Source organism: Ranitomeya imitator, chromosome 2, assembly GCF_032444005.1.
Source record: "Ranitomeya imitator isolate aRanImi1 chromosome 2, aRanImi1.pri, whole genome shotgun sequence".
NCBI lineage: Eukaryota > Metazoa > Chordata > Amphibia > Anura > Dendrobatidae > Ranitomeya > Ranitomeya imitator.
In genome coordinates this window covers 184,493,664-184,520,675 of record NC_091283.1, presented here as the reverse complement: position 1 = coordinate 184,520,675, position 27,012 = coordinate 184,493,664, and the positions used below count along the sequence as shown (strand labels likewise).

General features: G+C 45.2%; 1 protein-coding gene across 2 annotated transcripts in view; it reads left to right on the top strand.

Annotated features, from left to right (window-relative positions):
- The window catches only part of FOXP3 (forkhead box P3), a 55,934-nt gene extending 29,153 nt beyond the window's left edge, over positions 1-26,781 (top strand). The window contains exons 10-12 of one of the 2 annotated variants that reach the window (XM_069748248.1): positions 19,325-19,401; positions 21,036-21,137; positions 26,051-26,781. In XM_069748248.1, the coding sequence (XP_069604349.1) occupies positions 19,325-19,401; positions 21,036-21,137; positions 26,051-26,176 (305 nt within the window). In that variant the 3' untranslated portion in view covers positions 26,177-26,781. The remainder of the gene's footprint in view (positions 1-19,324; positions 19,402-21,035; positions 21,138-26,050) is intronic. The other variant, XM_069748247.1, reaches the window with a different exon arrangement.
- Positions 26,782-27,012: the final 231 nt, after the last annotated feature.

The window sequence follows — 27,012 nt, the reverse complement described above, 5'->3', positions numbered from 1 at the left end:
GTGGTCTACGAGTATTTGTAAGTAGGGTTGAGCGAAACGGGTCGAACATTTTCAAAAGTCGCCGACTTTTGGCTAAGTCGGGGTTTCATGAAACCCGATCCGACCCCTGTGCGGGGTCGGCCATGCGGTACGCGACTTTCGCGCCAAAGTCGCGTTTCAATGACGCGAAAAGCGCCATTTCTCAGCCAATGAAGGTAAACGCAGAGTGTGGGCAGCGTGATGACATAGGTCCTGGTCCCCACCATCTTAGAGAAGGGCATTGCAGTGATTGGCTTGCTGTCTGCGACGTCACAGGGGCTATAAAGAGGCGTTCCCGCCGACCGCCATCTTACTGCTGCTGATCTGAGCTTAGGGAGAGGTTGCTGCCGCTTTGTCAGAAGCAGGGATAGCGTTAGGCAGGGTCCATTAACCACAAAACCGCTTGTGCTGCAGCGATTTGCACTGTCCAACACCACCCTCGGTGTGCAGGGACAGTGGAAGTTTTTTTTTTTTTTTTTTTCCCCTCAGCGCTGTAGCTCATTGGGCTGCCCTAGAAGGCTCCCTGATAGCTGCATTGCTGTGTGTACGCCGCTGTGCAAACCAACTGCTTTTTTCAAAGCACAAATCCTCTTGTTCCTTCCTTTCTGCACAGCTATCTTTTTTGTTTGTCCACACTTTTTATTTCATTTGTGCATCAGTCCACTCCTTATTGCTGCCTGCCATACCTGGCTGAGATTACTGCAGGCAGGGAGATAGTAGCTGCCTGCCATACCTGGCTGAGATTACTGCAGGCAGGGAGATAGTAATTGTAGGACATTCCCTGTTTTTTTTTTTTTTTTTTTTTTGGTGGGAGATTAAGATTGGCAATTTGGCATTTCTGCTAGAGTGCCATCCCTGTGTGTGCCATCTCTCTCACATAGTGGGCCATAGAAAGCCTTTTCATTTTTCTGTATTTTTTTTTGTGGGGTGTATAAATTCTCCCTGATAAAAATACAGTGGGAGATTAATATTGGCCTTTGGGCTTGTGTGCCAGTCCTGAGTGTGCCATCTCTCTCACAAACAGTGGGCCATAGAAAGCCTATTTTATTTTTTTTGGGGTTTTATAAATTCTCCCTGAAAAAAAGGGAGATTAATATTGGCCTCTGGGCTTGTGTGCCAGTCCTGAGCGTGCCATCTGTGCCAGCCCTAGGCGTGCCATCTCTCTCACAAATAGTGGGCCATAGAAAGCCTATTTATTTTTTTTTTTGGTTTTATAAATTCTCCCTGAAAAAAAGGGAGATTAATATTGGCCTCTGGGCTTGTGTGCCAGTCCTGAGCGTGCCATCTGTGCCAGCCCTGAGCGTGCCATCTCTCTCACAAATAGTGGGCCATAGAAAGCCTATTTAATTTTTTTTTTTGTTTTATAAATTTTCCCTGAAAAAAGGGAGATTAATATTGGCCTCTGGGCTTGTGTGCCAGTTGTGAGCGTGCCATCTGTGCCAGTCCTGAGCGTGCCATCTCTCTCACAAATAGTGGGCCATAGAAAGCCTATTTAAATATTTTTTTGGTTTTATAAATTCTCCCAGAAAAAAAGGGAGATTAATATTGGCCTCTGGGCTTCTGTGCCAGTCCTGAGCGTGCCATCTGTGCCAGTCCTGAGCGTCCCATCTCTCTCACAAATAGTGGGCCATAGAAAGCCTATTTTATTTTTTTTTTGGGTTTTAGAAATTCTCCCTGAAAAAAGGGAGATTAATATTGGCCTCTGGGCTTGTGTGCCAGTTGTGAGCGTGCCATCTGTGCCAGTCCTGAGCGTGCCATCTCTCTCACAAATAGTGGGCCATAGAAAGCCTATTTAAATATTTTTTTGGTTTTATAAATTCTCCCAGAAAAAAAGGGAGATTAATATTGGCCTCTGGGCTTCTGTGCCAGTCCTGAGCGTGCCATCTGTGCCAGTCCTGAGCGTCCCATCTCTCTCACAAATAGTGGGCCATAGAAAGCCTATTTTATTTTTTTTGGGGGTTTTATAAATTCTCCCTGAAAAAAAGGGAGATTAATATTGGCCTCTGGGCTTGTGTGCCAGTCCTGAGCGTGCCATCTGTGCCAGCCCTGAGCGTGCCATCTCTCTCACAAATAGTGGGCCATAGAAAGCCTATTTAATTTTTTTTTTTGTTTTATAAATTTTCCCTGAAAAAAGGGAGATTAATATTGGCCTCTGGGCTTGTGTGCCAGTTGTGAGCGTGCCATCTGTGCCAGTCCTGAGCGTGCCATCTCTCTCACAAATAGTGGGCCATAGAAAGCCTATTTAAATATTTTTTTGGTTTTATAAATTCTCCCAGAAAAAAAGGGAGATTAATATTGGCCTCTGGGCTTCTGTGCCAGTCCTGAGCGTGCCATCTGTGCCAGTCCTGAGCGTCCCATCTCTCTCACAAATAGTGGGCCATAGAAAGCCTATTTTATTTTTTTTTTGGGTTTTAGAAATTCTCCCTGGAAAAAAAAAGGGAGATTAATATTGCCCTTTGGGCTTGTGTGCCAGTACTAAGCGTACCATCTCTCTCTCTCTCTCAGTCAGTGGGCCATAGAACGCCTATTTTTGGTTTTATTTGTTTTCTAAATTCTCCCTGAAAAAATCATTTTATTTTATTTGGTTTCTAAATTCTTCCTGATAAAATCATATTTTTTTTATTATTTTTATTTCTAAAGTCTCCCTGAAAAAAAAAAAAAAAAAACAACCAAAAAAACAGTGGGAGATTAATATTGGCCTTTCTGCTTGTGTGCCAGTCTTGACTCCTGGGTGTGCCATCTCTCTCTCTCTCTCTCTCTCTCTCTCTCTCTCTCTCTCCAATTGTGGTCCATAGAAAGCCTATATTTTTTTTCCTTGATTTGGGTTCTAAAATCTACCAGAGAAAATAACTACATCAATCATTGGTAGAAAAATATTGGCCTCTGGGTTTGTGTGCCACTCCTGACTCCTGTGTGCGTCATCTCTCAGTCAGTGGGCCATAGAACGCCTATTTTTGGTTTTATTTGTTTTCTAAATTCTCCCTGAAAAAATCATTTTATTTTATTTGGTTTCTAAATTCTTCCTGATAAAATCATATTTTTTTTATTATTTTTTTTTCTAAAGTCTCCCTGAAAAAAAAAAAAAAAAACAGTGGGAGATTAATATTGGCCTTTCTGCTTGTGTGCCAGTCTTGACTCCTGGGTGCGTCATCTCTCAGTCAGTGGGCCATAGAACGCCTATTTTTGGTTTTATTTGTTTTATAAATTCTCCCTGAAAAAATCATTTTATTTTATTTGGTTTCTAAATTCTTCCTGATAAAATCATATTTTTTTTATTATTTTTTTTTCTAAAGTCTCCCTGAAAAAAAAAAAAAAAAAACAACCAAAAAAAACAGTGGGAGATTAATATTGGCCTTTCTGCTTGTGTGCCAGTCTTGACTCCTGGGTGTGCCATCTCTCTCTCTCTCTCTCTCTCTCTCTCTCTCTCTCTCTCTCTCTCCAATTGTGGTCCATAGAAAGCCTATATTTTTTTTCCTTGATTTGGGTTCTAAAATCTACCAGAGAAAATAACTACATCAATCATTGGTAGAAAAATATTGGCCTCTGGGTTTGTGTGCCACTCCTGACTCCTGTGTGCGTCATCTCTCAGTCAGTGGGCCATAGAACGCCTATTTTTGTTTTTATTTGTTTTATAAATTCTCCCTGAAAAAATCATTTTATTTTATTTGGTTTCTAAATTCTTCCTGATAAAATCATATTTTTTTTATTATTTTTTTTTCTAAAGTCTCCCTGAAAAAAAAAAAAAAAAAAAAAACAGTGGGAGATTAATATTGGCCTTTCTGCTTGTGTGCCAGTCTTGACTCCTGGGTGTGCCATCTCTCTCTCTCTCTCTCTCCAATTGTGGTCCATAGAAAGCCTACATTTTTTTTCCTTGATTTGGGTTCCAAAATCTACCAGAGAAAATAACTCCATCAATCATTGGTAGAAAAATATTGGCCTCTGGGCTTGTGTGCCACTCCTGATTCCTGTGTGCGTCATCTCTCACTCAGTGGCCCATAGAAAGCATATAGTTTGTTACATTTGTTTTCTAAATTCTCCCTGCAAAAATCTATTTTTTTTTTTTTGGGGGGTTTCTAAAGTGTTCCTGAAAAAAATAAAAATAAAAAAAAAATAATAGTGTGACATTAATATTAACATTTGTGCTTCAGTGACAGTCCTGCGTGTGGGGCATCTCTCTAATTTGCAGCCACCAAAAAAAGAGTGTGTAACATTGGGCCTGATTTTCGCTGTGGTCTCACCAACCTGTAAAGGGGTAGCTAAATCATACTGAAGTTATAGCTCACCGTGTAAGTTGTGTGACTGCAACAAATAACGTTAGTTTGGTTACGTTTTTAAAACAATGAGGAAGTCTAGTGGAAGAGGTCGTGGCCGGGGGCGTTCATTGTCAGCTGGTAATGAGGGTAGTGGTAGTGGTGGAGCATCAGGTGGTCGTGGGGGAAAAAATATTGCACCTAAGTCTGGAGCTGTGGAGCCAGGTTCGTCGTCCGGCTACACAAGGCCTCGAACGCTCCCTTTTCTGGGATTAGGAAAACCGCTTTTAAAGCCGGAGCAGCAAGAGCAAGTTTTGGCTTATCTTGCTGACTCAGCCTCTAGCTCTTTTGCCTCATCTCGTGAAACTGGTAAAAGTAAAAGCAGCGCGTCGTTAGTGGATGTTCACGGTCAGGGACAAGTCACTTCCTTGTCCTCTTCAGCAAAAACAACAACAGAGAAGAATGCAGCAGGCGACACAACGGGTTACTCCATGGAGCTCTTTACACATACCGTCCCTGGCTTAGAAAGTGAAGCAGTTAACAGTCCATGCCCATTACAAATTGAATCTGACATGGAGTGCACTGACGCACAGCCACAGCCAGACTACTATGCTGGTCCTTTGACTCAGACCACAACATTGCCCTCGCAGGGTGCTGATCAAGAATCAGACCCTGATGAGACTATGTTGCCCCATCACGAACGCTATACCACCGAACGACACGGTGACACAGACGAAGTTGCGCAGGAGGTACAAGAAGAGTTATTAGATGACCCAGTTCTTGACCCCGATTGGCAGCCATTGGGGGAACAGGGTGCAGGCGGCAGCAGTTCTGAAGCAGAGGAGGAGGAGGGGCCGCAGCAGGCATCAACATCGCCACAGGTTCCATCTGCCGGGCCCGTATCTTGCCCAAAACGCGTGGCAAAGCCAAAACCTGGTGGAGGACAGCGTGGCCATCCGGTTAAAGCTCAGTCTGCAATGCCTGAAAAGGTATCCGATGCTAGAAAGAGTGCAGTCTGGCATTTTTTTAAACAACATCCAATTGATCAGCGCAAAGTCATCTGTCAAAAATGTTCTACTTCCTTAAGCAGAGGTCAGAATCTGAAAAGTCTCAATACTAGTTGCATGCATAGACATTTAACCACCATGCATTTGAAAGCTTGGACTAACTACCAAACGTCCCTTAAGGTTGTTGCACCCTCGGCCAATGAAGCTAGTCATCAACGCAACATCCCTTCCGGCAGTGTAGGACCACCATTTAGCGCACCACCTGCTGTATCTGTGCAGGTATCTTTGCCAGGCCAAAGCAGTCAGGGTCAGGGAATCACCAGTTTCGTAGTAGGAAACACTGCATCTAGGGCACCGGCGGCAACAATACCATCTCCCACCGTCTCTCAGTCTGCCATGTCCACCGGCACCCCCGCTAGTTCCACGATCTCCAGCTCTCCAGTCCAGCTCACCCTACATGAGACTATGGTTAGAAAAAGGAAATACTTAGCCTCGCATCCGCGTACACAGGGTTTGAACGCCCACATAGCTAGACTAATCTCGTTAGAGATGATGCCCTACCGGTTAGTTGAAAGCGAAGCTTTCAAAGACCTGATGGACTACGCTGTACCACGCTACGAGCTACCCAGTCGACACTTTTTTTCCAGAAAAGCCATCCCAGCCCTCCACCAGCATGTTAAAGAGCGCATCGTCCATGCACTCAGGCAATCTGTGAGCACAAAGGTGCACCTGACAACAGATGCATGGACCAGTAGGCATGGCCAGGGACGTTACGTGTCCATCACGGCACACTGGGTAAATGTGGTGGATTCAGGGTCCACAGGGGACAGCAAGTTTGGGACAGTTCTGCCTAGCCCACGGTCTAGTAAACAGTTGTCTGTAGCCGTTCGCACCCCCTCCTCCTCCTCCTCCTCGTCCTCCTGCAGAAGCAAGAGCTCGTCCACAGACCGCAGTCGCACAAACACTCCATCCGCACCTGCCACTGTTGCACACCAGGTCTCCCATTATGGGGCAGCTACTGGCATACGTCAGCAGGCTGTATTGGCTATGAAGTGTTTGGGCGACAATAGACACACCGCGGAAGTTCTGTCCGAGTTCTTGCAGCAAGAAACGCAGTCGTGGCTGGGCACTGTAGATCTTGAGGCAGGCAAGGTAGTGAGTGATAACGGAAGGAATTTCATGGCTGCCATCTCCCTTTCCCAACTGAAACACATTCCTTGCCTGGCTCACACCTTAAACCTGGTGGTGCAGTGCTTCCTGAAAAGTTATCCGGGGTTATCCGACCTGCTCCTCAAAGTGCGTGGACTTTGCGCACATATCCGCCGTTCGCCTGTACACTCCAGCCGTATGCAGACCTATCAGCGTTCTTTGAACCTTCCCCAGCATCGCCTAATCATAGACGTTGCAACAAGGTGGAACTCAACACTGCACATGCTTCAGAGACTGTGCGAACAGAGGCGGGCTGTTATGTTTTTGTGGGAGGATACACATACACGGGCAGGCAGTAGGATGGCAGACATGGAGTTGTCAGGTGTGCAGTGGTCGAAGATTCAAGACATGTGTCAAGTCCTTCAGTGTTTTGAGGAATGCACACGGCTGGTTAGTGCAGACAACGCCATAATAAGCATGAGCATCCCCCTAATGCGTCTGCTGATGCAAAGTTTGACGCACATAAAGGATCAGGCGTCTGCACCAGAGGAAGAGGAAAGCCTTGATGACAGTCAGCGATTGTCTGGTCAGGGCAGTGTACATGACGAGGTACCGGGCGAAGAGGAGGTGGAGGATGAGGAGGATGATGGGGATGAGTATATTTTTAATGAGGAAGCTTTCCCGGGGGCACGGGAAATTGGTGGCGTGGCAAGGCCGGGTTCTGGTTTTTTGAGGGACACAAGTGACGTAGATTTGCCTGCAACTGCCCCTCAACCAAGCACAACCGCAGATTTGACAACGGGAACTTTGGCCCACATGGCGGATTATGCCTTGCGTATCCTCAAAAGGGACACACGCATTACAAAAATGATGAACGATGACGATTACTGGTTGGCCTGCCTCCTTGATCCTCGCTATAAAGGCAAATTGCAAAATATTATGCCACATGAGAACTTGGAACTAATATTAGCAACAAAACAATCAACTCTTGTTGACCGTTTGCTTCTGGCATTCCCTGCACACAGCGCCCGTGATCGTTCTCACACGAGCTCCAGGGGCCAGCAGACCAGAGGTGTTAGAGGGGCAGAAATCAGAAGTGGCGTTGGACAGAGGGGTTTTCTGACCAGGTTGTGGAGTGATTTTTCTATGACCGCAGACAGGACAGGTACTGCAGCATCAATTCAAAGTGACAGGAGACAACATTTGTCCAGTATGGTTACAAACTATTTTTCATCCCTTATCGACGTTCTCCCTCAACCGTCATTCCCATTTGATTACTGGGCATCCAAATTAGACACCTGGCCAGAATTGGCAGAATATGCATTGCAGGAGCTTGCTTGCCCGGCAGCTAGTGTCCTATCAGAAAGAGTATTCAGTGCTGCAGGTTCAATACTAACAGAAAAAAGGACTCGTCTGGCTACCCAAAATGTAGATGATCTAACCTTCATTAAAATGAACCACAACTGGATTTCAAAATCTTTTGCCCCACCCTGCCCGGCTGACACCTAGCTTTCCTATGAAAAGGTCTTGCCTGTGGACTATTCTGAATGACTTTTCCAATCTCGTAATTTTCTTCACCTGATTGTCCAGCATACGACATGTTTCCACCTCACGAAATGGCCAAACTCCCCACACGGGGCCGTGCTATCGCCACTTTGCGCTTGGACCCTTGAGAGTGCTGTTTGTCTGAAGAGGTGGGTGTGGCCGCTTTTGGTCGACGGCACTGCCACTGGGTCCCTCATAGTACAATAAAGTGTCTCTGGCGGTGGTGGTGCGCACCCAACGTCAGACACACCGTTGTAATATGAGGGGCCCTGTGCCTGTACCGCCGGCCACAAGACAGTTCCCCCCCCCAGCTCAAACAGTGCTCTACCACTAGCAAAATTATCTCTCACAGCTTCACCAATGTGTAGTCTAGCCGCTGACATCCTTCAATGCCTGGCACTGACAATACCATTGTTTTGACATTTTTGTTATGTTAGGCCTTCGAAGCCTGTCTGCGGTCCCTTCTTTCTACAACTACTACACTGACCAGGCCACTGCTGGCCGTGTTACCCTGGAACCAATTTAAAAGTGCCTACAGTCAGCCCAATTTTGTTATGTTAGGCCTTCGAAGACTGTCTGCCGTCACTCCTTCCACTAGACTTCCACTGACCATACACTGCTGCCCATGTACCCCTGGAACCAATTTAAAGTGCCTACAGCCAGCCCAATTTTGTTATGTTAGGCCTTCGAAGCCTGTCTGCGGTCACTCCTTCCACTAGACTTCCACTGACCAGACCACTGCTGCCCGTGTACCCCTGGAACCAATTTAAAAGTGCCTACAGCCAGCCCAAGTTTGTTATGTTAGGCCTTGGAAGCCTGTCTGCGGTCACTCCTTCCACTAGACTTCCACTGACCAGACCACTGCTGCCCGTGTACCCCTGGAACCAATTTAAAAGTGCCTACAGCCAGCCCAAGTTTGTTATGTTAGGCCTTCTAAGCCTGTCTGCGGTCCATTCTTTCAACTACTACTACACTGACCAGGTCACTGCTGCCCGTGTACCCCTGGAACCAATTTAAAATTGCCTACAGCCAGCCCAATTTTTTTATTTTAGGCCTTCGATGCCTGTCTGCGGTCCATTCTTTCAACTACTACTACACTGACCAGGTCACTGCTGTCCGTGTACCCCTGGAACCAATTTAAAATTGCCTACAGCCATGTGTTATTATTTTAGGCCTTCGATGCCTGTCTGCGGTCACTCCTTCCACTAGGCCTCCACTGACCACACCACTGCTGTCCGTGTACCCCTGGAACCAATTTAAAATTGCCTACAGCCATGTGTTATTATTTTAGGCATTCGATGCCTGTCTGCGGTCCATTTTTTCAACTACTACTACACTGACCAGGTCACTGCTGCCCGTGTACCCCTGGAACCAATTTAAAATTGCCTACAGCCATGTGTTATTATTTTAGGCCTTCGATGCCTGTCTGCGGTCACTCCTTCCACTAGGCCTCCACTGACCACACCACTGCTGTCCGTGTACCCCTGGAACCAATTTAAAATTGCCTACAGCCATGTGTTATTATTTTAGGCCTTCGATGCCTGTCTGCGGTCACTCCTTCCACTAGGCCTCCACTGACCACACCACTGCTGTCCGTGTACCCCTGGAACCAATTTAAAATTGCCTACAGCCATGTGTTATTATTTTAGGCATTCGATGCCTGTCTGCGGTCCATTTTTTCAACTACTACTACACTGACCAGGTCACTGCTGCCCGTGTACCCCTGGAACCAATTTAAAATTGCCTACAGCCATGTGTTATTATTTTAGGCCTTCGATGCCTGTCTGCGGTCACTCCTTCCACTAGGCCTCCACTGACCACACCACTGCTGTCCGTGTACCCCTGGAACCAATTTAAAATTGCCTACAGCCAGCCCAATTTTTTTATTTTAGGCCTTCGATGCCTGTCTGCGGTCCATTCTTTCAACTACTACTACACTGACCAGGTCACTGCTGCCCGTGTACCCCTGGAACCAATTTAAAATTGCCTACAGCCATGTGTTATTATTTTAGGCCTTCGATGCCTGTCTGCGGTCACTCCTTCCACTAGGCCTCCACTGACCACACCACTGCTGTCCGTGTACCCCTGGAACCAATTTAAAATTGCCTACAGCCATGTGTTATTATTTTAGGCCTTCGATGCCTGTCTGCGGTCCATTCTTTCAACTACTACTACACTGACCAGGTCACTGCTGCCCGTGTACCCCTGGAACCAATTTAAAATTGCCTACAGCCATGTGTTATTATTTTAGGCCTTCGATGCCTGTCTGCGGTCACTCCTTCCACTAGGCCTCCACTGACCACACCACTGCTGTCCGTGTACCCCTGGAACCAATTTAAAATTGCCTACAGCCATGTGTTATTATTTTAGGCCTTCGATGCCTGTCTGCGGTCCATTCTTTCAACTACTACTACACTGACCAGGGCACTGCTGGCCGTGTACCCCTGGAACCAACATCAGAAAATATAAAAATAAGTATTTTGCTTATAAAAAAGAAAATACTGGTGAGATATCAAATGCAGACATTTTAACATTAAAAACAAACACACAACTAAAATCTGGTACAGTACTAAAAATGGCCACCAGCTACAATTACTTTCTCCTGCAAGTAGTTAACTGAAAGTTTTTTTAAATTGAAAACACACATATGGCATCCACCGAGTGTTGTCCTGTCGCGTCTTCTTTATATTATTGCCGAGAAGATGCAAAATAATGAAAATAATAAAATCATTAATTACCAAAATAATAGAGAAAGTCAACACCACATTGCAAATAAACATTCATTCCAAATAAAGAAGCAGGGCGCGTCCGAGGGTGAGTATATACCTAATAAGAATATAATCACCCTCGGACGCGCAATGCTTATTTCCAACAGCCTTCCTTCCTAAGAATCAGCCCTTCCGTCGTGTAGAGAGACGTTGTGTTACACTCCAAGGTGTTCCCCAGGTTGCCTTTCCTGAGCTTCGATCTTCCGGCTCTCGTTTAGTAGTTCTTGGAAACTACTCTGCATTAGGCCTTCAAATTGGGTATGGGGTGTAGAGAGATGGTGTGTTCCACTCCAAGGTGTTCCCCAGGTTGCCTTTCCTGAGCTTCGATCTTCCGGCTCTCGTTTAGTAGTTGTTGGAAACTACGCTGCATTAGGCCTTCAAATTGGGTATGGGGTGTAGCGAGAGGGTGTGTTACACTCCAAGGTGTTCCCCAGGTTGCCTTTCCTGAGCTTCGATCTTCCGGCTCTCGTTTAGTAGTTCTTGGAAACTACACTGCATTAGGCCTTCAAATTGGGTATGGGGTGTAGAGAGAGGGTGTGTTACACTCCAAGGTGTTCCCCAGGTTGCCTTTCCTGAGCTTCGATATTCCGGCTCTCGTTTAGTAGTTGTCGGAAACTACGCTGCATTAGGCCTACAAATTGGGTATGGGGTGTAGAGAGAGGGTGTGTTACACTCCAAGGTGTTCCCCAGGTTGCCTTTCCTGAGCTTCGATCTTCATGCTCTCGTTTAGTAGTTGTCGGAAACTACGCTGCATTAGGCCTACAAATTGGGTATGGGGTGTAGAGAGAGGGTTTGTTACACTCCAAGGTGTTCCCCAGGTTGCCTTTCCTGAGCTTCGATCTTCCGGCTCTCGTTTAGTAGTTGTTGGAAACTACGCTGCATTAGGCCTTCAAATTGGGTATGGGGTGTAGCGAGAGGGTGTGTTACACTCCAAGGTGTTCCCCAGGTTGCCTTTCCTGAGCTTCGATCTTCCGGCTCTCGTTTAGTAGTTCTTGGAAACTACACTGCATTAGGCCTTCAAATTGGGTATGGGGTGTAGAGAGAGGGTGTGTTACACTCCAAGGTGTTCCCCAGGTTGCCTTTCCTGAGCTTCGATATTCCGGCTCTCGTTTAGTAGTTGTCGGAAACTACGCTGCATTAGGCCTACAAATTGGGTATGGGGTGTAGAGAGAGGGTGTGTTACACTCCAAGGTGTTCCCCAGGTTGCCTTTCCTGAGCTTCGATATTCCGGCTCTCGTTTAGTAGTTGTCGGAAACTACGCTGCATTAGGCCTACAAATTGGGTATGGGGTGTAGAGAGAGGGTGTGTTACACTCCAAGGTGTTCCCCAGGTTGCCTTTCCTGAGCTTCGATCTTCATGCTCTCGTTTAGTAGTTGTCGGAAACTACGCTGCATTAGGCCTACAAATTGGGTATGGGGTGTAGAGAGAGGGTTTGTTACACTCCAAGGTGTTCCCCAGGTTGCCTTTCCTGAGCTTCGATCTTCCGGCTCTCGTTTAGTAGTTGTTGGAAACTACGCTGCATTAGGCCTTCAAATTGGGTATGGGGTGTAGAGAGAGGGTGTGTTACACTCCAAGGTGTTCCCCAGGTTGCCTTTCCTGAGCTTCAATATTCCGGCTCTCGTTTAGTAGTTGTCGGAAACTACGCTGCATTAGGCCTACAAATTGGGTATGGGGTGTAGAGAGAGGGTGTGTTACACTCCAAGGTGTTCCCCAGGTTGCCTTTCCTGAGCTTCGATATTCCGGCTCTCGTTTAGTAGTTGTCGGAAACTACGCTGCATTAGGCCTACAAATTGGGTATGGGGTGTAGAGAGAGGGTGTGTTACACTCCAAGGTGTTCCCCAGGTTGCCTTTCCTGAGCTTCGATCTTCATGCTCTCGTTTAGTAGTTGTCGGAAACTACGCTGCATTAGGCCTACAAATTGGGTATGGGGTGTAGAGAGAGGGTTTGTTACACTCCAAGGTGTTCCCCAGGTTGCCTTTCCTGAGCTTCGATCTTCCGGCTCTCGTTTAGTAGTTGTTGGAAACTACGCTGCATTAGGCCTTCAAATTGGGTATGGGGTGTAGCGAGAGGGTGTGTTACACTCCAAGGTGTTCCCCAGGTTGCCTTTCCTGAGCTTCGATCTTCCGGCTCTCGTTTAGTAGTTCTTGGAAACTACACTGCATTAGACCTTCAAATTGGGTATGGGGTGTAGAGAGAGGGTGTGTTACACTCTAAGGTGTTCCCCAGGTTTCCTTGCCATTGCTTCGGTCTTCCGACTCTCGTTTAGTAGTTGTAGAAAAGTACACTGCATTAGGCCATACAAAATGGGTATGGGGTGGAGAGAGATGGTGTGTTACACTCCAAGGTGTTCCCCAGGTTGCCTTTCCTGAGCTTCTATCTTCAGGCTCTCATTAAATTGTGGTTAAATGGAACAACTGCATTTGGCGTACTAGTTGGTTTGGGGCCTACTATCGGTGTCTGCCACTCCTTGCTGTTCTCCTCCACTGAACAAAGCTGTGCCGCCTGTTTACTACGGTTGCCAATTTTGAACTGCATTTCGACTACTTACTGATTTGGCCCTACTCTCTGTGTCAGCCTCTCATTCCAGTTGTCCTCCACTGCAATGCCCCCTGGTTATTCCTGTGTTACCAATTTTGAACTGCATTTAGCCCACTTTCTTCTTTGGGCCTATATCTGTGTTTCCACTTCATCGTGCCCATTGCCCAGCCAGTGATAGATGAGTCTGCTGGTACATTGACCCATAACGCAACATTCCCCGTGCACGCTACACAACAACATTGTGACCCTGCTGAAAGTCAGGTTGCTCTTCCCGCATACCATACCACCTTACACGGGGACAAAGAGGAAGGTGCAGATGAAAGTGCAGGTTCCTTCATCAGGTGGGGGGAGGAATACTAGTTGGCGACGTCACTGGCACAGGGCCTCTCATAGTACGCAAAAGTGTTGCTGCCGGTGGGAGGCGCCCCCGCCGTGCAAACACACCGCTGTACTTTGAGGGGCCCTGTGCCAGTGCCAATGCCAACGAGTGGGCCCCCCCTGCTTGCTCAGGTTCACAGCACTTGCAAAGTTGAAATACTTACCTCTCCCTGCTCCACTGCCGTGACGTGGTCCAGATTTCCTGGGCCCACTAATTACTTGAACCAGCCCTACCCCCCACAACTTTAGCCAAATGACCCCCAATTTCAAATGCCTTCCAATTATTATAAGGTAAATTACGCTTGACAAGCTTCATTAAGAAGAATGGATGGTTTTGACATTAAAATGGCCACTCTAGGTGTTTTCCTGGCCCCCACTCACTGCCGACTATGCTGCCCCATTGACTTGCATTGGGTTTCGTGTTTCGGTCGATCCCGACTTTACGTCATAATCGGCCGATTTCACTCGACCCGACTTTGGACATAGTCGGGTTTCGCAAAACCCGGCTCGACTCTAAAAAGGTCAAGGTCGCTCAACTCTATTTGTAAGTGCTCGGAGATTTCGTTTTCAATGCCTCAGCTGCATGATTTACAGCTGATAGACAGCTTGAATACATGTGGGGATTCCCTATCAACCAGGCAACCCCCCATGTGCTCAGGCTGGCTAGCAGCTGTAAATCATGCAGCTGCATCAACAAAAACTAAATCTCCAAGCACTTACAAATACTCGGAGACCACCCGAGCGTGCTCGGGAAAACCTGAGCAATAAATACACTCGTTCATCACTATTTGTGACTTATATGCCCCAAGCTCCTCACACAGGGAACTTTCGGACCAATTACAAAGGCGTATACTCATATATGCACTGCTCAAAAAAAAAAAGTAACACTAAAATACCACATTCTAGATATCACTGAATTAAATATTCCAGTTGCAAATCTTTTATTCACTACATACTGGAATGCTTTGAGAACAATAAAACATAAAAATGATCAATGTAAATCAAAATTATCGTAATATCCCATGGAGGTCTGGATTTGCAATGATACTCAAAATCAAAGTGGAGAATCAAATTACAGGCTGATCCAACTTCAGTAGAAATGCTTCAAGACAAGGAAATGATGCTCAGTAGTGTGTGTGGCCTCCACGTGCCTGTATGACCTCCCTTCAACGCCTGGGCATGCTCTTGAAGAGGGGGCGGATGTTCTCCTGTATGAACGCCTCAAAGATCTCAGTCAACTCCTGGACAGTCTGTGGTGCAACTGAAATAAACCTGTACGGCTTCAAAGGCTTATAAAAAGAACATTTCAAGGGTATATATGTAAAAGCATCAGTAAAGTGTTACACTATTTGTAAGCTGCTGTCATAACATACTTCACATTTTCTATAGTGTTAGTAGCTGCATAAAAAAATTGAATTAACATTGATAATATGCAAGGCTTTCTCAAGGACATACTGTATACAATCATCAATAGTTTATGTCACTACTGATAATCTGCTGTTGTGATATGTGCCACATTTTCTACAGTGCTAGGAGCTGCATACACTTTACATGCTGCATGCACAGCTACAGAAATAAGAAAGCACAATTTGCATTGGTAAGATGTAAGGCTTCATCAGGGGCTTATAGAAAAGAGAATTGCAAGGATGTGAATATAAAAACGTCAGTAGTTCCTGTCACTATTGGTAAGCTGCTGTCAGAATATGAGCCACATTTTCAATAGTGTTAGGAAGCGGCATATATTATATACTCGATGGTGGCCCAATTCTAATGCCTCGGGTATTCTAGAATATGCATGTCCACGTAGTATATTGCCCAGCCACGTAGTATATTGCCCAGTAACGTAGTATATTGCCCAGTGACGTACTATATTGCCCAGCCACGTAGTATATTGCCCAGTCACGTAGTATATTGCCCAGTCACGTAGTATATTGCCCAGTCACGTAGTATATTGCCCAGTCACGTAGTATATTGCCCAGCCACGTAGTATATTGCCCAGTAACGTAGTATATTGCCCAGTGACGTACTATATTGCCCAGCCACGTAGTATATTGCCCAGTCACGTAGTATATTGCCCAGCCACGTAGTATATTGCCCAGTAACGTAGTATATTGCCCAGTGACGTACTATATTGCCCAGTCACGTAGTATATTGCCCAGTCACGTAGTATATTGCCCAGTCACGTAGTATATTGCCCAGCCACGTAGTATATTGCCCAGCCACGTAGTATATTGCCCAGTCACGTAGTATATTGCCCAGCCACGTAGTATATTGCCCAGTCACATAGTATATTGCCCAGCCACGTAGTATATTTCCCAGTCACGTAGTATATTGCCCAGTCACGTAGTATATTGCACAGCTCACGTAGTATCTAGCACAGCCCATGTAGTATATTGTGGGATGCATTAGGGGAGATCAGGGGGATGAGGAATACAGAAGGGTGGTGTCGAATTTCGTGGATTGGTGCAATGGTAACTATCTACAACTAAATGTTAAGAAAACTAAGGAGTTGGTGGCCAACTATAGCAGGATAAAGATGGAATGCTTACCGATCACTATTGCTGGTCAGGAGGTAGAGCAGGTGGAGAGTTACAAATATTTGGGGGTCCATTTGGATAGCAAACTGGACTGGAAATGCCACTCAGAGTTTGTCTACAAGAAGGGGATGAGCAGATTGTATTTCCTAAGGAAACTGAGGTCTTTTAATGTGTGTAGCAAAATGTTAGAAATGTTCTACCAATCTGTAGTGGCAAGTGCCATCTTTTTTGCAATCACGTACCGGAGCGTTGCGAGCGGGAAAGGCCTGTTGTGGATCCGAGGGGCCGATGGATGGTGAGTATATAACGATTTTTTATTATTTTTAACATTAGATCTTTTTACTATTGATGCCGCATAGGCAGCATCAAGAGTAAAATGTTGGTCACACAGGGTTAATAGCAGTGTTAACCGAGTGCGTTACACCGCGGCATTATGTGGTCGGTTAACGCTGCCATTAACCCTGTGTGAGCTCTGACTGGAGGGGAGTATGGAGGGGGCACTGACTGCGGGGAGGAAGGAGCGGCCATTTTTCCACCGGACTGTGCCCGTCGCTGATTGGTCGTGGCTGTTTTGCCGCGACCAATCAGCGACTTGGATTTCCATGACATACAGAGGCCGCGACCAATGAATATCCATGACAGACAGAAGGACAGACAGACAGAAGGACAGGAAGACGGAAGTGACCCTTAGACAATTATATAGTAGATACTGCAGGAACAGGTATAGAGAAAAAAATTGCGCTGATAAAACGTAAAACTTTTTAAGAAACTATGAAGAAAAAGTTTTAAGTTAAACTAAATTAAAGAATGCGAAACGCAGCGATGGGACGATCTGTATTATCGTTGCCCAGGCTCTCGTGCAGTAAACTGCGTGTGACTAAAATAAGAATTAAATTAAGGGGCCTGAATGTAAATGGATTAGTCCTATGTAAGGCTCTTATTAGCATATGCTAATTGTATGAGCGCTCACAAACCTTTTCGGACAAAAAGTGAATTTATCTGGCTATAAAGACGGCCTATTATAGCTGCGCCAAGCGCTTGTTATCTGCAATTACATCATTATTGCTTTGTTTCTTCAGTAAATGGAATGTGCGATAAGTTCCGGATGTAGAGAACCATTGTTATGAACCGCGGCGGCCATAATACCTCATTATAAAGATGTGCAGCAAATGTTTGATTGAATTTGTACAAGGGATAGCGACTCTTATCAATAAGGAGATTTAATTAATTTGTAAAAAAGAATGAGATCCGCAAAAGGCTAATTGTCAGACACCGAGATAAGGAGACGAGAAATTAGATATCAGCTTATATTCCTACATCCATAGTCTTATCTTGGAGAATATGGCATTTATTGGGTCTATTGTTTCCGGTAAAATCTGAGATATTGGAGCGAAATTGTGAAACTGTTGAGAAGAAAGCTGCCTGAGGTACCCACAGCAACCAATCAGAGCACAGCTTTCATTTCAAATTCTGCTCTTTTAAAATGAAAGCTGTGCTGTGATTGGTTGCTATGGGCAACAATGGCAGATTTTCATTTAGAAAGTTTCATAAATCTGACCTAGAGTTCCTCATTGAAACAAGTTTTATTGACTAAAGCTGGCCATCCACGTCAGCATGATTAGAGGGGGAATTGAGAAAAATCAATGTCACCTGTCTATCAACTTCTCCACTCTGAACTGGGCCGAATGCTATTCCGCCTGCCCCCTCCATAGACATGTGTGCTGCACTCTGTCAACCGATTCCTGCATGGGGGTGGGGAGTAAGAAGCCACTGACAAAAACCTCTAGCAAGGTGTATAGATAGAAATCAGGGGTCCTCATAGCGAAGGTCCAAATTGGGGTACTGGCTACCATTAAACAGTCCATTGCGTTCCCACAATCATGTCACGGGGGTCAATGTTGGGAAGCCTTTATATCCACTTACTAGATTGTGGCCCGATTCTAACGCATCGGGTATTCTAGAATATGCATGTCCCCGTAGTATATGGACAATGATGATTCCAGAATTCGCGGCAGACTGTGCCCGTCGCTGATTGGTCGAGGCAACCTTTATGACATCATCGTCGCCATGGCAACCATTATGACATCTACGTCGATACTGTGCCCGTCGCTGAATCAGAAACGTGGGATTTCTACGTCCTTTATGACATCATCGTCGCTGTGCCCGTTGCTGATTGGTCGAAGCCTGGCGGCCTCGACCAATCAGAGACGCGGGATGTCTACGTCCTTTATGACATCATCGTAGCTGTGCCCGTCGCTGATTGGTGATCAGAGACGCGGGATTTCTACGTCGATACTGTGCCCGTCGCTGATTGGTCGAGGCCTGGCGGCCTCGACCAATCAGAGAGGCGGGATTTCCAGGACAGACAGACAGAAAGACAGACAGAAAGACAGACAGACGGAAAAACCCTTAGACAATTATATACGGTATATAGATATGCCATGGTTGCTGTCCTCAAAGGCATCTGAGGGGGTTAAAATGCTGCAATCAGAAAAAGCTCCAATTTATGGGTGTGTAAAACAGGCAGCGGTTGGGATTGTTTGGTTCTGGGGCCCATTACAGTGGCATTCTGCCATTGGCGGTATACCACTGCCTTTGGTGGCAGCTTATCTCTCAAAAGGGCAAAAATTGGGCATATTGATATCTAATAGCCCTATCCTTCTTTCCCACAACCCCTCCATTGACATTAGATGTTTCGTCAGTTTTGCTGAAATTAACGAGTTCAGCCAACATTAATTAAATGTGTATGGCCACCTTAAGACCTTAAGGGACCATGCACATGGCCGTTTATTGTGCCTCCATATAAAATGCTAGTTCGCAGGGTAGATGTGGTCTGTCCTGTGGTTGTAAAGGCTTGTTTAACCGACCATATTTTCGGTCTGAATGTTGTCCATAAAAAACAGACAGCACTCGGACCAATATTATTCAATGGGGCAGTGCAGATGAGTGATTTTTTTTCACTGACTAAATTTGTGTGTGAAGAAAATCAGAGAATGCCCTATTTTCCTCCATAAATCGGATGAGACTCGCCCATTCCATTTTGGTGCATGGCCCTGCTGTCCTATAATAATCTGCTGCTTTCTGCCAATGGAGTACCGGAGCTAACCCTCTATTGTTATGTATTATATTCACAGATGTGACAGCCTGTATGGAATATTACAAGACAAATAATGTGAGGCCACCATTCACATATGCTTTCCTTATTCGATGGGTAAGTTGGATTGGAGGCGCAATTAGGTGCGCACTGTAATGAGATCAACAAGGGGCTACCATAGAGGCTACCAGCAGATATCACTACTCCATTGGAACTTTAAAAATGCTGGGTTGTCCGTGAAAATTGTCTCCACTGCGATTTAATTTGTATTACGCAGTAGATATACAGTGGGGAAAATAAGTATTTGATACACTGACGATTTACAAGTTTTCCCACCTACAAAGAATGGAGAGGTCTGTAATTATTATCGTAGGTACGCTTCACCTGTGAGACGGAATCTAAAAATAAAAAAAATAAAAATCAGAAAATCACATTGTATGATTTTTAAATTATTAGTTTGCATTTTATTACATGAAATAAGTATTTGATACATAGAAAAACAGAGCAGAAACTTTTATTTCCAATTACAGAGGTCAGACGTTTCCTGTAGTTCTTGACCAAGTTTGCACACATTGCAGCAGGGATTTTGGCCCCTCTCCTCCATACAGATCTTCTCCATGTCTTTTTGTTTTCTCACCCTCTGCAACATTGAGTTTCAGCTCCCTCCAAAGATTTTCTATTAGGCTCAGGTCTGGAGACTGGCTAGGTCACACCAGCACCTTGGAATGCTTCTTACGGATCCACTCCTTAGTTGCCATGGTTGTGTGTTTCGGATAATTGTCATGCTGGAAGATTCAGCCACGACCCATCTTCAATGCTCTTACTGAACGAAGGAAGTTGTTGGCCAAAATCTTGCTATACATGACCCCATTCATCCTCCCTTCAATACGCTGCAGTCATCCTGTCCCCTTTGCAGAAAAGCACCCCCAACGTATGATGTTTCACCCACCAAGATTCACGGTTGGGATGGTGTTCTTAGGGTTGTACTAACCTTTTGCTTCCTCCAAAACGGCTAGTGAAATTGATACCAAAAAGTTCTACTTTGGTCTCATGTGATCACATGACCTTCTCCCAAACTTCAAACGGGCCTGGACATGTCCTGGTGTGAGCGGGGGGACCTTATGTGCCCTGCAGGATTTTAATCCATGACGGTGTAGTGTGTTACTAACGGAAATGTGTGAGACTGTGGTCCCAGCTCTCTTCAGGTCATGGACCAGGTCCTCATGTATAGGTCTGGGCTAATTCCTGACCTTTCTCAGAATCATCCTTACCCCACGAGGCAAGATCTTGCATGGAGCCCCAGAATCAGGAAGATTGACGGTCATCCTGTGTTTCTTCCATTTTATATGTGTGCCAACAGTTGTTGCCTTCTCACCAAGTCGCTTGCCTATTGTCCTGCAGCCCATCCCAGCCTTGTGCAGGCCTACAATTTTGTCCCTGGTGTCCTTAGACAGCTCTTTGGTCTTGGCCATGGTGGAGAGATTGGAGTGTGATCGACTGAGTGTGTGGACAGGTGCAGTTTAATTATTTAAAAATCATACAATGTACAATGTGATTTTCTGTTATTTAGTTTTAGATTCTGCTTCTCACAGTTGAAGTGTAGATATGATGAAAATTACAAACCTCTCCATTCTTTGTAGGTGGGAAAACTTGCAAAATCGGCAGAGTATCAAATACTTATTTTCCCCACTGTCTGCGAGGAGGGCATAACCACTGACAACCATTAACTCAAAACATCTTCTACCGTCTAGGCAATTATGGAGTCACCACAGAAGCAGCTGGCACTGAATGAAATCTATCACTGGTTTACAAAAATGTTTGCTTTCTTCAGATTTAACAAGGTTACTTGGAAGGTAATGTACATCTAACATCGCCCTTATTATACCAACCCATCTGTAGGCATTAGTAAGGCATGCGGGTATCAGGGAAGGGGCACTATAGGGAGCAGTTTTGAATAGTTGCAAATTGAGATCAATTGTGATGTTTAAAGGGGTTGTAACATCTTGACATTCATGGCACATCCCTGTGATATGCCATAAATATACTGTATATAATCGCTGCTGAGACCCAATTATGAGGCCTATCATGTACAAGCAGGAATTAAGGCTACTTTCACACTAGCGTTTTCTGCAATCCGTCAAAATGCGTCGTTTTGCAGAAAAAACGCATCCTGCAAAAGTGCTTGCAGGATGCGTTTTTTCCCCATAGACTTGTATTGACGACGCATTTGCGACGGATTGCCACACGTCGCATCCGTCGAGCGACGGATGCGTTGTGCTTTTGCGGACCGTCGGGAGCAAAAAACGCTACATGTAACGTTTTTTGCTCCTGACGGACCGCTTTTTCCGACACCTCCCCACACCTTACAATGGGGCAGCGGATGCGCCGGAGAAATGCATCCGCTGCCTCCGTTGTGCAGTACGTTAAACGCTAGCGTCGGAATCTCTCTCCGACGCATTGCGACGGGGAGATTCCGACGCTAGTGTGAAAGTGAAATGTATACCCCTCCTCACATGTAAAGCGTCATGGAATAAATGGCGCTATAACAATAAATAATAATAATAATAATAAGAGGTGGCGGGGCATACCAATGCTTGCTCAGCAATTTTCTCCCGTACAAGTTCCGCCACCTCTCTGTTCTTTTTCATGTGTTATAGGGCATTCTTCTCTTGAAAGATACAAGTTCCAGAGATGAAAATTGCATGTCAGATATTTATGGATATAGTTGTACAGTGGGTACGGAAAGTATTCAGACCCCTTTAAATTTTTCACTCTTTGTTTCATTGCAGCATTTGGTAAATTAAAAAAAAGTTCATTTTTTTCTCATTAATGTACACTCTGCACCTCATCTTGACTGAAAAAAAAACCAAATGTAATAATTTTTGAAAATTTATTAAAACAGAAAAAATAAATAAATATCACATGGTGATAAGTATCCAGACCCTTTGCTCAGTATTGAGGTGAAGCACCTTTTGAGCTAGTACAGCCATGAGTTTTCTTGGGAATGATGCAACAAGTTTTTCACACCTGGATTTGGGGATCCTCTGCCATTCCTCCTTGCAGATCCTCTCCAGGTCCCTCAGGTTGGATGGTGAACGTTGGTGGACAGCCATTTTCAGGTCTCTACAGAGATGCTCAATTGGGTTGGCTGGGCCAGTCAAGAATGGTCACATAGTTGTTCTGAAGCCACTCCTTTATTTTAGCTGTGTGCTTAGGGTCATTGTCTTGTTGGAAGGTGAACCTTCGGCCAAGTCTGAGGTCCAGGGCCCTCTGGAAGAGGTTTTCATCCAGGATATCTCTGTACTTGGCCGCATTCATGTTTCCTTCAGTGACAACCAGTCCTCCTGTCCCTGCAGCTGAAAAACACCCCCATAGCATGATGCTGCCACCACCATGTTTAACTGTTGGGATTGTATTGGGCAGGTGATGAGCAGTGCCTGGTTTTCTCCACACATACCGCTTAGAATTATCACCAAAAGGTCTATCTTCGTCTCATCAGACCAGAGAATCTTATTTCTCATAGTTTGGGAGTCCTTCATGTGTTTTTGAGCAAACTCTATGTGGGCTTTCATATGTCTTGCACTGAGGAGAGGCTTCCATCAGGGCACTCTGCCATAAAGGCCAACTGGTGAAGGGCTGCAGTGATAGTTGACTTGGTGGAACTTTCTCCCATCTCCCTACTGCATCTCTAGACCTCAGCCACAGTGATCTTGAGGTTCTTCTTTACCTTTCTCACCAAGGCTCTTCTCCCACGATTGCTCAGTTTGGCTGGATGGCCAAGTTTAGGAAGACTTCTGGTGGTCCCAAACTTCTTCCATTTAAAGATTATGGAGGCCACTGTGCTCTTAGGAACCTTGAGTACTGCATAAATTCTGTTGTAAACTTGGCCAAATCTGTGCCATGCTACAATTCTGTCTCTGAGCTCCTTAGCCAGTTCCTTTGACCTCATGATTCTCATTTGGTCTGACATGCACGGTGAGCTGTGAGGTCTTATATAGACAGGTGTGCGCCGCCTTTCCAAATCAAGTCCTATCAGTTTAATTAAACACAGCTGAACTCCAATGAAGGAGTAGAACCATCTCAAGGAGGATCATAAGGAAATGGACAGCATGTGACTTAAAAATGAGTGTCTGAGCAATGGGTCTGAATACTTATGACCATGTTTTTGTTTTTTATTAAATTTGCAAAAATTTCTACATTTCAGTTTTTTTTTTCAGTCAAGATGGGGTGCAGAGTGTACATTAATGAGAAAAAATGAAGTATTTTGAATTTACCAAATGGCTGCAATGAAACAAAGAGTGAAAAATGTGAAGGGGTCTGAATACTTTCCGTACGCATTGTATATATATAACCTATACCTACAGTGGGGCAAAAAAGTATTTAGTCAGTCAGCAATAGTGCAAGTTCCACCACTTAAAAAGATGAGAGGCGTCTGTAATTTACATCATAGGTAGACCTCAACTATGGGAGACAAACTGAGAAAAAAAAATCCAGAAAATCACATTGTCTGTTTTTTTATCATTTTTTTTGCATATTATGGTGGAAAATAAGTATTTGGTCAGAAACAAACAATCAAGATTTCTGGCTCTCACAGACCTGTAACTTCTTCTTTAAGAGTCTCCTCTTTCCTCCACTCATTACCTGTAGTAATGACACCTGTTTAAACTTGCTATCAGTATAAAAAGACACCTGTGCACACCCTCAAACAGTCTGACTCCAAACTCCACTATGGTGAAGACCAAAGAGCTGTCAAAGGACACCAGAAACCAAATTCTAGCCCTGCACCAGGCTGGGAAGACTGAATCTGCAATAGCCAACCAGCTTGGAGTGAAGAAATCAACAGTGGGAGCAATAATTAGAAAATGGAAGACATACAAGACCACTGATAATCTCCCTCGATCTGGGGCTCCACGCAAAATCCCACCCCGTGGGGTCAGAATGATCACAAGAACGGTGAGCAAAAATCCCAGAACCACGCGGGGGGACCTAGTGAATGAACTGCAGAGAGCTGGGACTAATGTAACAAGGCCTACCATAAGTAACACACTACGCCACCATGGACTCAGATCCTGCAGTGCCAGACGTGTCCCACTGCTTAAGCCAGTACATGTCCGGGCCCGTCTGAAGTTTGCTAGAGAGCATTTGGGTGATCCAGAGGAGTTTTGTGAGAATGTCCTATGGTCTGATGAAACCAAACTGGAACTGTTTGGTAGAAACACAACTTGTCGTGTTTGGAGGAAAAAGAATACTGAGTGCATGGTGGTGGAAACATCATGCTTTGGGGCTGTTTCTCTGCAAAGGGGCCAGGACGACTGATCCGGGTACATGAAAGAATGAATGGGGCCATGTATTGTGAGATTTTGAGTGCAAACCTCCTTCCATCAGCAAGGGCATTGAAGAGGAAACGTGGCTGGGTCTTTCAACATGACAATGATCCAAAGCACACCGCCAGGACAACGAAGGAGTGTCTTCGTAAGAAGCATTTCAAGGTCCTGGAGTGGCCTAGCCAGTCTCCAGATCTCAACCCTATAGAAAACCTTTGGAGGGAGTTGAAAGTCCGTGTTGCCAAGCGAAAAGCCAAAAACATCACTGCTCTAGAGGAGATCTGCATGGAGGAATGGGCCAACATACCAACAACAGTGTGTAGCAACCTTGTGAAGACTTACAGAAAACGTTTGACCTCTGTCATTGCCAACAAAGGATATATTACAAAGTATTGAGATGAAATTTTGTTTCTGACCAAATACTTATTTTCCACCATAATATGCAAATAAAATGTTAAAAAAACAGACAATGTGATTTTCTGGATTTTTTTTTTCTCAGTTTGTCTCCCATAGTTGAGGTCTACCTATGATGTAAATTACAGACACCTCTCATCTTTTTAAGTGGTGGAACTTGCACTATTGCTGACTGACTAAATACTTTTTTGCCCCACTGTATGTCTGCGGATCCCCAACACTGAAATCCCCAATGATCACTTAGGGTGCTTTCATATTAATCTTTTCTCCACATTCATGTGTCCCACCAGGGCTCGCATCCATACCTCCCCACAAAATGGGATTTGGGCGCATGCGCCGGCAGAGCGATCATGTGCTCTCATGGCATAATTTTCATGTGTATACACCTACTGAAGGAGGACACCCATACGCAGTCTCCTACGTCAAAATGTCTGCCTCCAGTAGGGGAATACTCCCGAAAATGATGCACCATTATAATCTATGGCCCCATACGTCCGAATCCTGTTTTTCGGGTGGGAGGGGGTTTTGGACACAGGCTCGCTGCAGCTCCTTTTAAAAGCTATGGGGGCTGATTGGGATAGCCAAGTGCGACACTTCGCTGTTTACATCAGCCGTTTTCTAAACCTTTTTAAGGTGACTTCGAGGTAAATAGAGAAGTCACATTTCCATGGATCTGTAGTATAATTTTATTGACTTAACTTTTATGATGCTTCAATAATTGCTATATCACCTTATAAAAAAAAAAAGTTTTCTTAGGAAGAGCATGCTGGGAAAGATCTGACACGGACTGATTTGTAATGAGGAGCGAGGTGCTAGCAGTGCCCAGGGCGTCATGTTCGACTCATGTACCGACATACATGACATCCCGGGGCGTGTATTGCTGTATTTCTGAGCTAAATGTGCCAAAAGCCCTAACACCGCACTATGAACATCTGGTGGGAAATCTACCAGAGCGCTTGTCAGGCATCACAGAAATTACATAAACTTGGCCACCAATTCAAATTTCCTTTTTTATTTTTTCCTCCTAGAACGCCGTGAGACACAATTTGAGCCTCCACAAATGTTTTGTACGAGTGGAGAACATAAAAGGGGCCGTGTGGATGGTGGACGAGATGGAATTCCAGCGAAAGAGAGGCGGCCATGGCTGCTCCTGATCGGCGCCCCCCCTTCTGCTCCTTGTGTATGGGCAATCCTTCCCTATAGAAAATACGAAAACCCGACCGCTACTGCACGACCCCGAGTACAGCAGATTAGTGACTCGTCTGTGGAGGAAACACCACTTATTACACCGCCTGAGCGCGAGATCTGCTAACTTCCCATAACAGCTGTAAATCTGACAGAAGATGACATCCTACATCAGGAAATGTGAATTTTCCATTACTACGACAGCTAATTAGCTGCAACACTTGTGGAAACATGTTTCTAAGTTCGCCGGCTAAGTACTGTACATATAGGGGCCCCCACGAAGAATGCCATAAGTATCTGACCCCCCGCGGGTGTATCGCAGCTGGGAATACCGATGACATAATAAGTGTGTATAACTCACCCTTTTTTATTCCCGCTATAAGTGTTCAACGTACACTTGGAGCTGTTAAACATGTGCTCAAAGTCACTAAAAAGGTGTATAGACCAAAGCTCTGGTTATTGAGGGGTTAAAGGATCACCACTATTGTTGAGCATTCCGATACTTGCTGTATCGGAATTCCGATATCGAGTTCCGATATTTTTGTGATATCGGAAATGGTTATCGGAGTGTGCGGTGCGTATGGTTCCAAGGGTCTGGAGGAGAGGAAACTCTCCTTCAGGCCCTGGGATCCATAGTAATGTAAAAAATAAAGAATAAAAATAAAAAATATGGCTATACTCACCCCTCCGAAGAACCCTGGCTGTCACCGCTGCAAGCGTCCGCCTCCGTTACCTTCGATGACGTCGCGGTCAGGTGAGCGGTCACGTGAGCAGTCACCTGACCGCGACGTCATCGAAGGTCCTT